The 15,327-nt window shown below is 35.7% G+C and overlaps 1 protein-coding gene across 1 annotated transcript in view; it reads left to right on the top strand.

Moving 5' to 3' along the window:
- Positions 1 to 15,327, top strand: part of LOC149574753 (mitogen-activated protein kinase 9-like) — a 60,410-nt gene that overhangs the window by 34,432 nt on the left and 10,651 nt on the right. Inside the window, exons 5-8 of the mRNA XM_089814570.1 lie at positions 7,335 to 7,484; positions 7,794 to 7,949; positions 8,094 to 8,231; positions 8,352 to 8,425. Coding sequence (XP_089670696.1) covers positions 7,335 to 7,484; positions 7,794 to 7,949; positions 8,094 to 8,231; positions 8,352 to 8,425 — 518 coding nt within the window. The remainder of the gene's footprint in view (positions 1 to 7,334; positions 7,485 to 7,793; positions 7,950 to 8,093; positions 8,232 to 8,351; positions 8,426 to 15,327) is intronic.

Raw genomic sequence — 15,327 nt, 5'->3', positions numbered from 1 at the left:
TAAAATATGCTTTAATTAATTGGACTACAGGTTATTTCGGTAAAGATGATATGGGCTTATGTTTAAAATTGTAGTCTGTGACATTCAGAATGAAAAATCCTTTTTAAATTATTAAGTCAACTTATTTGCAGGGCTAACATTTAGCATTTGAAGTGGTGACATTTAAAATATATTTTTAATTCTGATTACTAAGTTAACCAAGTAGGAGGGCAGACATTGATAATTTTAGACAGTGACAATTAAAATCTATTTGAACTTATCAAGTAAATGAAGTTGTTGAGTCTCAACCCATATATGCTGCTAGTTATGTGCATATATCAAAATACTGTCCTATTACATCTTTGCCCTATTGTGCATCTCGATTCGGTACCCTCCCTTCTACTCACAAGTTCATGAAGAATTTGATAGGCTTGCTAGTGCCCCAACTTGAAAATTTGCCTTCCATTACCTTGGAAGAATTCTTCCCATTGGTTGAGGTTTTCTGTAGAATTTGATCTCAATAAGGTTTTTAAATATTTTTTGACAGGTCTCAGTGCAAGCGATTAAAATCATTCATGGTAATGTGATCTAGTTAAGAGTAATGTGGGGATCTTTGTATCTTGGTCAAGATACTTTCTCCATCAATGCATGCAATATGCTTTGTGTTCTCCCATCTCCACAATACCTGAACTTCAAATTCATCTTTATGGTTCATCAAAGGCAGCAAGTAATTTGCTACATTATCCTGCCCCAGCTGGTGTGCATTTATGATATTATAGTTTTACTTGTTAGCTGCATTCCATGCAAAAGCACATTGAAGAAGTCCAAATGGTAAGGTAATAGGCATGATATCTTTTCCTACTGGGAGCAAGTTACAATATATTCCACCATATTTATTGCCCTTATTCATCCTCTAAGCTTTGGGATTTCAGAGGAAGAATATATAATCAGTTTTATAGGACGAAAATATAATCAATGCATGTCCAGATAAAGTTTACATGTATAACATGTATTCCTTAGACTAGTATCTGCATAAGTAGTCCTATGGTATATGGTATGGTTATTAGGTTGTTGGTAGGATTCCCCTTGTGAAAACCATCAAATACCAGGGCACTAACGTAAGTTATCCTATTATTCCTGAGAAGGCCCGATGCTTCACCACTGTGAGCATCACCTAGATGCAATGAATGCTAAGTGTCCCATTCATTCTCATGAGAGATATTCTTGTGAACAAATACTCCTGAAACATGGGTCAATGAGTTTGATTTGAAAACTACAAAGTCGAATCTTGATAGCAATATCATAATTTGACTTGCCATTGAAAATATCTCCTACATAGGAACCTGCTTTTCAGTCTCAGAGCAGGTTACATTGTACTGTTTTAATACTGTCATTGGTGATTGGTCCTTGGATGAAGCTCCTGATAGCAACTAAGTGCATTAATGGCAATTTGCCTGAATGCTGCACACAATTTTTTACATGAAAATTATATATCTAGTCGAACAAAGTTCAGGGTTGTCATATTGATTAAAAGAACCTAAACAACCATTAGAAATGCTAGTCAAACCAAAAGACAGCTGATGCAGAAAGTCTGCCATTCAAAGTTGCTATTTTTGTTCAAACTTTTTTCAGCAAGTCAAAAGAAGATACCTTATTTTTCCCTTATAAGCAGGTTTCATTTTAAAAAAGTAATCAATGAGATAGCAACTAATAGCATTAATGGCAATTTGCTTGAATGCTGCAATCAATTTTTTTAATTTTTTCACATGAAAATCAATCATCTAGTCGGACAAAGTTCAGGGTTGTCATATTGATTAAAAGAACCTAAAGAACTGTCAGATATGCTATTCAAACTAAAAAGCAGCTTCTGCAAAAAGTCTGCCATTCAAAGTTGATATTTTTGTTAAAACTTTTTTCAGCCAGTCAAAAGAAGATACCTTATTTTTCCGTTATAAGTAGGTTTCATTTAAAAAAAGTAATCAATGAGATTATTTTCCTGGATGTAAATGCTGCTTTTCTGAAAAGTGAAAGCTAAAATAAGATCTAGTCAATGCCACAACTATTATCACTTCACTAATCAATTGTTCTTTCTGTCCTTGTTTGCCTGAATCTAGGGGATTGTAGAATGCCATTATTTGATGTATAAATGGTGTTTAGCATTAGTCAACCAATAACAATGTCATGTTGTTCAGCACAGCCATAGAAAATTAAATACAGGTTGGCCGGTAGAGAGTAAACTGGAATTTTATGCTATTAGACACAACTTCGATTCTGATGATATTATTCTATTAAACTGTAAAATAAGCTCAATGATGATGCCATGAATTGATATATGTTCTTATAAATTGTTGGATGATGTTATGGTGATGGCTTTGTCTTCATTTTCCTTCTGAGATATTCCCTGATTGTTGAGACTGTCTTTATTTTTTGAAGATACACAGAACTTTATGAATTAGGTTCTGTAACACTATAGATCTATGATTTGAAGCAGAGGTGATGATTCTTAATGAAGGTAAGTAAGAGAACTAGATCCTTTTTTCCATGTTATAGACACAACCTTTCTCTTTGTATGCTTTTCTGCTAAGTTGCCAAATTGGGTATGGGTACATGAGCGTGATACACCAGTATGGTGGGGTTGGGTACGCGTGCACACACACACATATGTACATGTATATGTAATGTAAGTATGTATAGCCTAAACCAGAATTGAGTTTAAAATGCCATATACCTATACATATGCTAAACAAAACCATTCATTTTTTAAGATTTTGAAACATAACATACTAATTTAAATTTAGTTTTCAAAATCAGGAGGACCAATTTTGAATGTCATGATAGAAGTCATTGTTGAACATTTAAATAATACAATAATACATTGTTCGTCATTGTATGGGTCATTATCAAGACCAGGATTGTCATCAACATTAACATTAGATGATGGAACCCCACTACCACTTGCACTAAAAATATGCTGGCTAGTTGGCTCTCCACAATTACTGAAGATTGTGCAACTTTCCAAGTCAATATACTCCATTTCTTCTTCCTACAACTTTGTTGCCCCTTGTACTCACCATTTTCATGAGTAAGAAGGCACAAGCGAGAATGCACATAAACTAGCTCCTGTGCGTTTCTTCCTACCAATTAATTGCACTTTATTGAGTGGATGGGGTGTGTACTCCAATTCTATTCCGCTGAAGAACTAGCAACCTATTGAAGCAAAGGGAGCTCTTGTTAGAGCTTTTAAATCAACAATTTTATAAATCAAACTTAAAAATTAAAAATAGTAATTTTAGTGAGTGGCTAAAAATTCATAAACTTGTGATAAAATTTTGATCTCAAGAACTTGGGGGAGTAGCAATATTTGGCCATTGAGGTCTACCAAGAGTAAGCATTCTTCTAATACTTGTCATGGAGAGCAAAAGGATTTTGAAAACTAAAGGCTACAATATCAGCAAATTCAGTTGTAACTGCATCTTCCATATCAATATCAGGCAAGAGTTCAGTACGAGCTTTCCTAAATCCTTCTTTGGCTTCTGCATCATGATATGGTGGCACTTTTTTTGGCATGGCAAGAATCTCTTTACTATAATATTCGGGAGCTAATGCAAAGGCAAGAAGATGGAGTGTGGTGTTCATTTTGTTCCATTGGTCAACAAAAAATGACTGCACCTCTTTGAAGAGGGTTTTTTTGTTGAACATATCAAAAAGAGTGGGGTGGCGGATGGGGGTGGGATGAATCATTATCGTCTTAAGTTCAGTCAATTCAATTTGCAACTTCAAAACAGATTTGTCAAGGTGAAAATCACAAAGACAAACTTGCACAACATTATTGCACACAAGGATAGCAAATTAATGTGGAAAGTCCAACAAGGAAAAACTACACTGAGAAAGCTGCTTGGATCTACTCTCCAAATCCAGCCTCACAAATTGAAATAGTAGTACATGCCCATACAGAGATTTACAACTGAACTTCGAACTTTTACATAATAAATCCACCATATAGAGATAATACAGTTCCTTTTTCTCACATGTCTTGCTACATCACTTTACAAATGATTTGATCTTCTATATATATCCTTTGCAACTTCTCAAAACATCAATTACGTGGGCCCCATGATAGCTTTTTAATGAAAGCATGAATACATTGTTGGTTGACCTCAAACATATATATTATGAAATATAACAAGTTGTGGATCATCACAAGGCTCAACTGAGCACAAAAATCTCCCAAAACATGCTTCAGATCAAATGCAAATAATTAGGATCATATCACGAGTGAAGGATCAAGTCTTGTCGGTCCAACCTGCAACCAATCACCAAAACCATCAGCTTGTATCCCTTGTGTTACCTGAGGGAGACAAAGATCATCATGCAGATCAAGATATGAGCATTGTCCTTCTTGCAACGTATTGCTACAAACCTCTTCTACTGTATCTGATAATTATGTGTTGGTGCAAGTATAGAAACAACTTGTACAAATGAACGCCGAGTATATCAGATTAATTGTATCACACTAAATCTTTGAAGACAGAACTGGGATACACTAAAACATCTGAAACTTGCATAGATTACACCTTGGCCCTTACCGATCATGTCCTTGGAACTGCATAGCCATATCAATCAGTCTGGAGGAATGTGGAGCGTGCTTTATTGTTTTCTGAGACACTTTACACTGCTATAGTACAGTATTGTAATTAGTCATACTTTTACTATGGAAGATGTAACTTTCAAATGTAGCCTGCCGATTGATTGAAAATCTGAAATTTTGAATTGCAAGAAAAAAATCTTGCCATGCAAAAGGAAAGCAAACCAAATTCCTGTGAAGTATGAGGCTCATGAGATTCTACCAACTCTTGCAATGTTAAAAAACCAACTTATATGATTGCACATCTTAAAATATTCATAGCCTGAAGAAGTTCATCATGAACTTCAAAAGATGAGGTACAACCTTCTTTTGCTATGTGCTACTAACTCAATCTCATGCATATCAAAGAAAAGATATAACAGTTGCACAAAATATGGATGATCACCATCAACTTCAAAACATATGGTGCAGTCAATGCTTTCAATATATCCAGACTGTTTCATGTTATGATCACGTCTACATTGGATTTTTTGACTGCTTCATTGATATTAATCATACCGATTCCATATTTGCATGTGCATCAATTCATCTTTTTGCCATACAATAATAAGTTGATATCAATGACAACATATTGTGACATTGATTATGATCTTGGCCTTTTTTTATCTTCTCACTCATTAAGCTCCCCCAAGCATGGCTTGTCCTTATTAGTAAAGCGAATTATACTCATGATGGGCTGGTCTAAGAAGATATTCCACACGATCCCTACAAGTGTAATCTAGAATCTTTTGCTTTACATTTTCTGCCCTCTTAGTGTTGGATTGTCTCTATATGGCCTATGATGGGGAAATGACCATACCTGAAAGTGCCTCTCACACCTTCACAAGTGGTTTCAAGATGATTGTGTTGGATGTAAATGTAATCTCAACAACCTATTTGAAAATAAAAAAATAAATAATTGAAGATAAAGAAGCATGTGGCCTGTGCTTGGCTAATGACCATGCTAGAAAGTGCCTCTTGCACCTCTACAGATTGTCTGAAGACAACTGTGTTGAATGAAAATCTAGTCTCAACAAAATATTTGAAAGTAAAAAATTAAATAATAAAAAACAATAAAGAATGCAAATAGACTTTTAACATAAAATCAGAAAATTGTATTGTTTGAAATTTGGATTACCTTCAGTAGCTCCAGTACCCAGAATGGTCTAATAATAGCTTGCGACATGTGGTAGAACATTTGGATTTCTACAGCTCAGCGTAGACTTGTTTGATCCAATCTATTTTTGTACCTGATTCTTGTTGAGTCAATGCAAGACACGTGGTGTCAAATATATATTTTCAAACTGTGTCTTAAGTAACATATCAACTGTTCTACAATTCTTTGCACTGCTCTTTAGCTCCAGTCCCTAGAATGATCTGAAAATAGCTTGTGACATTGTAGTTTGTTATGAACATTTGGATCTCTAGAGCTTCAATATAGACTTGTTTGATCCAATCTATTTTTCATACCCAACTTCTGAGTATGAGGTTGAGTGAATGCAAGATGCAGGGTGTCCATTATATATGTTCAAACCATCTCAACTAACTTATCAGCTTCTCTACAATTCATTGTATTGTCCTTTATCATGGACAACATTTTGAGGGCCCACTTTTTTAATGCATTGTTTAGGATGCCAACAATAAATTGTGCATCCTTCACCCCCTTCTCACAATCCTCAACTTTTAGTGCTCCCTTTTGCTGATAAAGAGCACAATTTCAATATAACATTCTAGTTTTCTATGGTGAAAATTTTCATTTTTCACATTATGAAAATAAATAAATATATTAATATATAAAATAAAGAAAAAAATATATAGGAAGATATATGTCTCCCCCTAAGCATCTCATTTCGTCTCCTGCAAAAAGACCTAAAAAACCTACTCCATTTGGGATTCCATCATGTGTCCATTGATCAAATGAATGACACATTGCAATCGCGTTAATTGATGGTCTAGTTTTTGCATTCTTCCATCCATCTGAATAACTTGGACAACATTTCGAGGGTCCACTTCTTTAATACATTGTAGAAGGATGTCAACTATAAATTGTGCATTCGTCACCTGCCCCTCACCCTCCACAACTTTTAGAAACATTGTGTCTTTAGGACACATTGCAGACACATTAATTAGTGATCTATTTTTGGCATCCCTCCATAGATTGGAAATAACAAACATGCCTGTTTCTTTTTGTAAGGCCATAATGGGAGCTAATAGAGCTTCTATATGTTTGACATCCTTTAACAATAAAGTTTTATGCACCTTCTCATAACTAGGACTTTTGTACTCCTTTGAAACTTCATTAATTTTTTCTACCATGTCTTGCCTATATGGTGATAAAGCAACATTGAATGAAAAATCGTTTGCATATAGATATCTTCAAGGGGGTCAACAATATCTCTGGCATCATTTAAATGCCCTTTCCAATATTTCCTTTGCTCTCTTGGGAATACTAGCCTCATCGTCATTTCTAGCCAAAATTGCTCTATTGAAAATTATATGTGTGTCTATGGAATTTTGCATATTATATTGTCCTTTGCTCTCTTGAAACTTGTATAAGATAATTGCCGTTATCTTTCATTGACAAAGACAGTAGCATCGTAATATAGTTGAGCATTTTAAGTAGCTGTCTATTTTTATTTCTTGAAAATTATCCCGAATAGTATTTCATTGCTTAAATTAATAATATGATTGTGCATTAATAAGTTTTTGACTTTTTTTTCTTATATTGCAGTACACTCCAGCTATTGATATCTGGAGCATAGGATGCATCTTTGCTGAAATGCTGACTGGAAAGCCTTTGTTTCCTGGGAAGAATGTGGTGCATCAGCTAGATCTCATGACTGATTTGCTTGGCACTCCTTCAGTAGAATCAATATCCAGGGTTGGCTCTCTGATCTCGCCCATTGCCTTTGCAGCCAGCAAGCATATTTGTGGATTTATCTAAAAGGATTATCAGGCATTCCTCATGGAGGTTTGGCTTGTTAGTGTGAGCCATCACTAAATTTTTAGTGATTAGTGGAGTCATAAATAAAGTTTTGGTTGCATAGGTCTTAACAACATATGCATTTTTACAATATATAGTATATGTTCTGCTTCTGGCTGCCAGCAACCACATATACCACACTGCAGATGCTCTTACATTGATTTTTAAAAACAATTCTTCAAATAATTAAGTTTGTGAAAATTTCAGATTCGCAATGAGAAGGCTAGAAGGTACTTAAGTAGTATGCGGAAGAAGCAGCCAGTCCCCTTAACACAGAAGTTTCCAAATGCAGATCCCTTGGCTCTTCGCCTTCTTGAGCGGTTACTTGCGTTTGATCCAAAAGACCGACCTACAGCTGAGGAGGTGAGGAAATACAATTCTCTAAAAAAGATTATATTGAGAGCATTCTTGTGCTTGGATTGTGCCTTGTAATCAAACTTCAGTTATAACATAAATGCTGGAAACATGATACAACTTACTTTTACTTGGGTAAAAACTGGTCTTCAGGCACTGGCTGATCCATATTTTAAAGGTCTGGCAAAAGTTGAGCGCGAACCTTCTACTTTGCCCATCTCAAAGATGGAATTTGAGTTTGAAAGGAGGAGATTAAGTAAGGATGATGTAAGAGAGCTTATTTATCGAGAGGTAAATATAACATAGAAAAAGAAATTTTATTTTGAATATTTTTTGTTCTCACTATACTTGTCAAAAATTTAATTTGTTTCTTCGGTTGTGGGGGTTATTTTACTCTCACAAATTGGACAGATTTTGGAGTATCATCCTCAGATGCTAAAAGAGTATCTGTGTGGTGCCAACAATGCAAACTTTATGTACCCAAGGTTTGTCCTCAGATATTTCAATAATAATCTTCATTTTTTTTGGTTTATAAAGTTTAGCTTTAAGCTTGTAGCATCTTTTTCGAGCTTCACATTAGATAGATGCTGTTGTACCTTTGAGTTTAATTGACCCATTTTACATCCGCAAACATTAAGACAATGCTTTCTTTCTTCCTCACACTATGTGGTGAAGTTCTGTTGTCGAAAATATGTGGTAGCCTATCCATGTCATATTTGGAGATACACATGGAATGACTCATAGATCTGCAATTAAGCTGGGAAAAAAAGCTTTCTTTAAGGATTATTTGTCCGATAGCACATTTCAATGCAACATGCCTTGTTGAGGATTTCATTTCACATATCTTCTCACTTATTTTTATGTGTCTTAATTTTACTTTTATAGTAATGATCTATTTTGGTGCAAAGTTAGTTTTGAGGTGGATTTTGTATTTGGTTACATCTCAACTTTTATGGAAAAAGTTTGTAAATTGTAAAATTACGGATGTGAGATTACAATACAGTGCAACACCCTAGTATTGAAATGAATTTTACTAACGTCCACGAGACCAAAGGTCTATGGGACCAAAAGGGGATCCACTAAATATTCTGCTGTGATTTCTCCAGGCTGTCCCTTCTTTTGTGGAGCTGCATTAGCAAGGTGGTCACCTTGTGAAGTCTTGGCCTCTCAAAAAGCTCTTTTATATTGTTCACTTGTATCATGTCCATGAATTGGACCCAGATGTCTTCGTATGCCGTACACTCTTTGATATAGTGCCATTCCATCTCCACTATGCGCCTGTTGCAAAACCTACAAATTCTCTCTTCCCACCTTTCTTTAAGGATCTTCCATCTGCCGGTTTCACATCTCAAGTTATGTGAACCGGACCTCAATTGAGCGATCAAGATTCTTGCCTTTCCCCTAATGTTGGCTCCTAGGTACTTTGTCACTGTGCTCACAAGTGTGGTTAAATTCGTTGACATAGTAAGCCTTTTTTCTACCTACCTGATTTGTCCACATGGCAGTTCTAACTTTTTCTAATACTCACTTTTTATCTCTGTATTGGTTTCAGGGCACTCTTGATAATCAATGTTCTATTTGTTGAGCCATTTATTGTTTTGTTTCCTCCATGTCTTCTTTCGGCGGTCTAGCTCCTCCCCAACCACTAACTTAGGCCATGGTGCGTATCCATCTTTTCTACTTTTTTTAGATAGCCTAGCAAGCGAATAACTGCATAGGTCTCCATTGAGAACATGCCTGCTTCAGCCAGTAGAATCTTGCAGGGAACCTTTGACTTGACTTTGAGGTTGGTGGTAATGAAATGTTTTTGAATTCTTTCTATTTGTCGCCATTTATGGTCTGATACGTTGCTCCCCCATATTTCACTTCTGTATACTAAGTCACAAGGTTCGAATTCGAATTCGAGTTCGACGACTATAAAATTCGAATGGAGTTCGGCAAGAGAAAAAATTCGAGAAAAAAACCAAATTAAATTCGCCTTATATATTTTTAATTATTTTTAAAAATATATGTAATATATCCTATAAATTATCAAAATAATTAAAATTGCCTAAGATTTTAAAACTATAAAACATGATGACACATTTATAAAGTATAAAACATAGTATTTAATATTTATTAAGTATAAAACAAATTTTTTATTTTACATTAATTTAATAGACTGATTAAATATATATTTAATGACCTACTAGTCAAAGATTTTAAAATTCAAAGAATCAATTATATTACTTAAAAAATAATATATTTTTTTAAACATTTCATTTATAATCAACAAATTTAATAAAACAAAAATTTATTTATAATGAATAATGTAATATATGTATTATTACATTATAAAGAAATAAACCTAAGATTCATGAATATTATTTCATTTGTACTTAAATTTAATATAACAAAGAATTCATTTATACATTACAATGAAACGAACCTAATATTACATAGCATTATTAAATAAAGTTAACAAAGACTATTACATTAAAATAAATTTAAGGAAGACAATGACGTTGAGAGACATTTGAGGACTTCGCAGACACGGGAGCGGAAAATTGCAGGCGTAAGGAAAATCATTGTCGTTTGCAAGACCCTGTGCACACTTGTCTACAGGAGCTAGAGATTTCGCATGTGCACACTCCACCGCTACAGGACTATACAAACCTTCATTGAAACCTCTATTGAATCCTTTGTTTTCAGAATTTTATGTGTTTCAGGGCCGAAAAAATGGTTCCAAAACCCTATAAAATATATTGCCAAATGCCTACAGTAGTAGTTTTTAAATATTTACAGCAATAAAAAAAATCTCCAATTTTTGCTGGCGAACACTAACGATTTTCATCAAATATTTTAGGAAAAATTAATATTCGGCAAAATCCGAATCTCATGCTTGGGATTTGCCGAATCCTGTGACTTAGCCTGTACAGGACAACCAAAATCACCAAAAACCCAAATAGGGTTTTTCTAGTCTTCCAATCCCACAACTCCGCTTTCTTGCACTTGTTCTGAAGGAGGTAAGAGGCCTTCCAGCCCCCTTGTATTCTTTTTGATCCGCAAGTTTTCCAACAAGTCAATCCCTAAATACTTGTATTATTCCACGATCTCTAATGTGTTACCCTTAAATATGAATGCATGTTGCTGCTGTCTTTTATTCAAGGAGAAGATCATGATTTTGGTCTTAGATGTGTTGACTTCCATCCCTACCTCCGTGCAAAAGGTCCCTAGTTCACTCAAATGTTCCCTCAAGCCTCTGGCAGTCTTAGCGATGAGGATGAGGTCATCCGAATAAAGAAGTAGTCTAATCACATAACCAACAAGTTGGATACCTTCCCCATTGGCCTTGTTTATCCATTCCTCCAGCTTATCTATATAAAGTCCAAACAGGGTAGGGGAGAGCGGGCATCCCTGTTTGACCCCAATGATACTCCCGAAGCACTCTGACATGTTCTCTTTAGTTCCGATTTTTGCTTTAACTTGTTCATATAGCTTGTAAACAACATCCCTATATTCTTTTGGCACTTCCAGTTCTTCCATTCTACTCCATAGTTTATCTTTGGGGACAGTATTGAAGGCTCTCTTGAAGTCGACAAAGCAACAAAAAGCTTCATCTCCTTATTTCTCCCATACTTTCTCGATGAGGTATCACAAGGTAATGCAGTCATCTATGGTGGAGTGTTTTGGTCTGAATCTTGCCTGCCTTTTTGCTCTTTTTTCCTCTTCTGCCCAACTGCTGATTCTACTATGCTCTAGCATACTCCCATAGAGCTTACTCAAAAGAGGATTCACCTTGATGGTACAGTAGTTGGAGCTAAACCTTCCACATTAATATCTTCCCACTTTTTCACGTCTTGAGTTTTTTTTCTTTGTTAGTTTTGCATTTTTGCTACAATTTAGGTAAATAGTGGGACAATCAATACAAGCACAACCAATATACTTATGCTTTTTTAAGCTTCTAGGCATGGTCCAATATATTCTTTGTGAATAATGCATAACCATAACGAGCACATGATCATATTGAGAGGTGTTGTGGGGGGTTAGACAGGTGATTCAGTATAATACAATTTTTTTTTTCCTTTCTAACTAACAATTACAATAACAGTAATACCTTATATCAATAACTTAAGATTTAACAATTGTGCAACACAAGTAGAACACACGATTTATGTGGAAACCTTAAATCAGAAAACCACGACAAACTATTACTTATATAAACTTCGTAGGCACCAACCGACAGGAGATACGAATACCCTAAATTTGTATCTGCCAACTTTCTGAATGCACCAACCCCCACAGCTAAGTACGAACATAGCAAGAGAAACCAATTGCCAGTTTAGTAATCACCAACTTCCAAATAAATGAGTATCCTCTTTCTCAAACTAAGTCTTCTCCAATGGCTGACAAACTCTTTCTACACCTGGACAAGATCTGATGTACATATTCTCTCACCTTTGAGTTTCATGCAATCTCATTGAAGTCTCTCACATAAATCTCATTCTCAGAATCTGCTCATGAATTCTTTCAATATAAAACATCAACACCTTTTATATTTTTTATCCGCTCATAAGTGGAGTGATATGTCATTGTGTTTCGCATCATGAATCTACAATGTTTTCATATTTATTTCTTGTACAAGTTTGCTCTTATTGTGGACAATATTGCATCAATACTTCACAAATCAACTCTGGTATGTCTCATAAATCTATTGCAGTTCTCCCTTAAAGATCTGCTCTAAAACTGCTCTTATTTTCTACATGGCCTATAATGATGTTTCATTGTTCACTTATACTCCCTTTTCAAATCTGCATATTATCTTCATTCAAATCGACATATTTTTCCTTCATACATTCTGCTATAATAAATCTTGCTCAAGATCTGCCTAATTCTGTACGATATTTGATTACAAAAGCTTGTTTTCCAATCGCAATTTTGTCTCCTTTTATATTAAACCCAAATGCTTCAACAGAGGTGACTCCTTTAAGAGACACACTTGATCACAAAGAGAGGAGGCTCCATAAGAGGGTTAGCCCAATAAAATCATGATTTAGGCGCCAATGTGCATGAGGGTCAGCCTTAGTTAATTCCAGTGCTTCTATCTTGGGGTCAACTAACACTAGTTTAAAATGTGTGTCTTGATTTTACATACCTTTCTTCACACAAAGCTGCTCTTTATTAAATATAGTTGCTGCCATATTAGCTCATTAAATCTGCTATAATAACGTATCCATTGCTGTCATATACCTCAGTCCTTAAACACTTAAAAGGGCCATTAATATATATTATATACAGTGCAACTCCGGCACATGGATATGGGGGGTTGCTGGGATGAGTTTTGGGTGTGGAAAAAAGGAACTCAATTTCGGGATGATGGGGTGATAGTGTGTTGGGAGGGTGGGCTGCTGCATACTATATATATATAACTTGAATTGCTAATTCAGCTTTCAATATAACATACCAAATACTTGCACATTGCAAAATTGCAACACAAACTAGAACCATTGAACACAATCATAAAATTATATTAGTTCTATGAAAGATTTAAAATTCATTGTTCAAATATGAAATATGGTATATCATATAGTCTAAAGATGATCATGATTGCAACAAGTACAGTAGCATGATATGAAGTAACGAATCTAATCATCCTCCAAGCCAAAGTCCTCATCGCTAGAACTACTAGATTCTTCACAGTCAAGTTTCAGCAAAGGAACACCAACTAGCCCTACATCGACTTTTGCTGCAATCTCATCGTCATCAATCTGAGCTAGATCCTCTGGCTCAACACACCATCGTGCTGTTGGGCTCTCTTTGTACACGTGTGACGTGCAGTCTATGGTACACAAGATATTGGGTACAACGACTAGCTTCAATGCTTTCTTAGAGGTAGGTCTTTTCTTCTTAACAGAGTGGATGAAGCTATAAATAGATCATTTCCTCTTCGCAACTGAGGAATTAGAAACTTGAGATAGCAAACAAATAGTCCTTGTGTAAAAATCAGAAAAGTAAAACTCTTAAGTTCACTTAAAGTTAAAATTAAATATAATAAAATAAAAAAACTTGAATAGGTTCTAAAGATGAGGAACTGCAAACCTGTGATAGCAATTAGATAGCTAATGTGATAATCTCCACTCTCTGTGATCCATGACATTTCCACCACAAAATCTGTTGCTTTTGTACCATAGTTCTAATGTTCATCTTTGCCTTACTGGAGTAACTTGGAATATGATAAGTTGTCACAGAATGTCATAAGCACACCCAATAGTGAAACTAAAGGCACTAGAACTCTAGATAGTAAAACTAAATATTAATAACTAATACCGACTTAGCAATTACCTGTAAGAGGGGCAAATTCCGTCCACTCAGAGCAAATCTCACCAGTAATCTTAGCATCATTCATTATACCAGGGCACCTAAAGAGCCTGATCTTCACCTCGTAATCCTGAAGTGGTGTAATTCTACCAGGCCTAGGCATGTACCATTTAGGATTCAATGCATAGGCAGTCATGGGCAAAGGAGTGTTCAACTTTTCCCATCTGCAGTGAATGATAGGCTGAATGCTGTCATTGCACAATGTTGAAGTGGGGTCCCTCTCACACAACAACTTTTATCTGGGCAAGCATGGAATTAATGCACTCATAAACCTCTCTAAGGGTAGGGGCATCCTCATCACCATATCTGATGTCCTAGAAAACTGGAGTAATCGTGGAGATTATGTTAAGCATCACTCCAAACTATTCCTTCTTCAATGTCTCCTTCACCCTCTTCCCCTGCTTTGATTTGGATTCAACCCACCGATTCCATTCTTGTGCCATAACCATGAGTTGTAGTGACTCTTGCAACTCAACCATTTTGTAATGCATATCTGGTCTCAACTAGTTTCAGTAACTCCTTTACGAAGCTTTTGAAGAGTGAATGTTAAGTGGGTGATTGCACATGAGCATCTGCACATCTCTCGCATCATTAACCACTCCTTTAATCTATTCAATCTTCCCCATGTCCTCGAGTGCATTGTTCATGACACACACACAACATGGAGTCCACCAAAATACGTCAATACGTTGCCTCACAAGCCTCCTTGTAGCTTTGCACACATGTGCTGCATTTGTCACCACTTGGACCGCATTTTGTGGCCCAACCGTAATGGCCTTCCTAAGGGCATGAAATTGAAAATTAGTATCTTTGAAATGCCTTGATCAATCAACTGCCCTCAGAAAATATGGGTCCCCAGTGCATGTGACCATTATGCTGATGAGTGGATGATGTCTAATGTCCATCGACCCATCCATAATACTGCTGCAACCAGACTTCATCCAGCATGCCTTTATCTGCCCCATCAGAATCCTGATCTTGTTATACTGCCTATCCAAGATCATGGTTCTTAATTTTTGCTCGCCTAGTG

The sequence above is a fragment of the Cupressus sempervirens genome, chromosome 2 (genome assembly GCF_028749045.1).
Source record: "Cupressus sempervirens isolate cs-2001-9-10 chromosome 2, ASM2874904v1, whole genome shotgun sequence".
Taxonomy (NCBI): Eukaryota; Viridiplantae; Streptophyta; class Pinopsida; order Cupressales; family Cupressaceae; genus Cupressus; species Cupressus sempervirens.
Note: the sequence above shows the minus strand (reverse complement) of the source record. Positions and strands in the feature narration are given on the sequence as shown.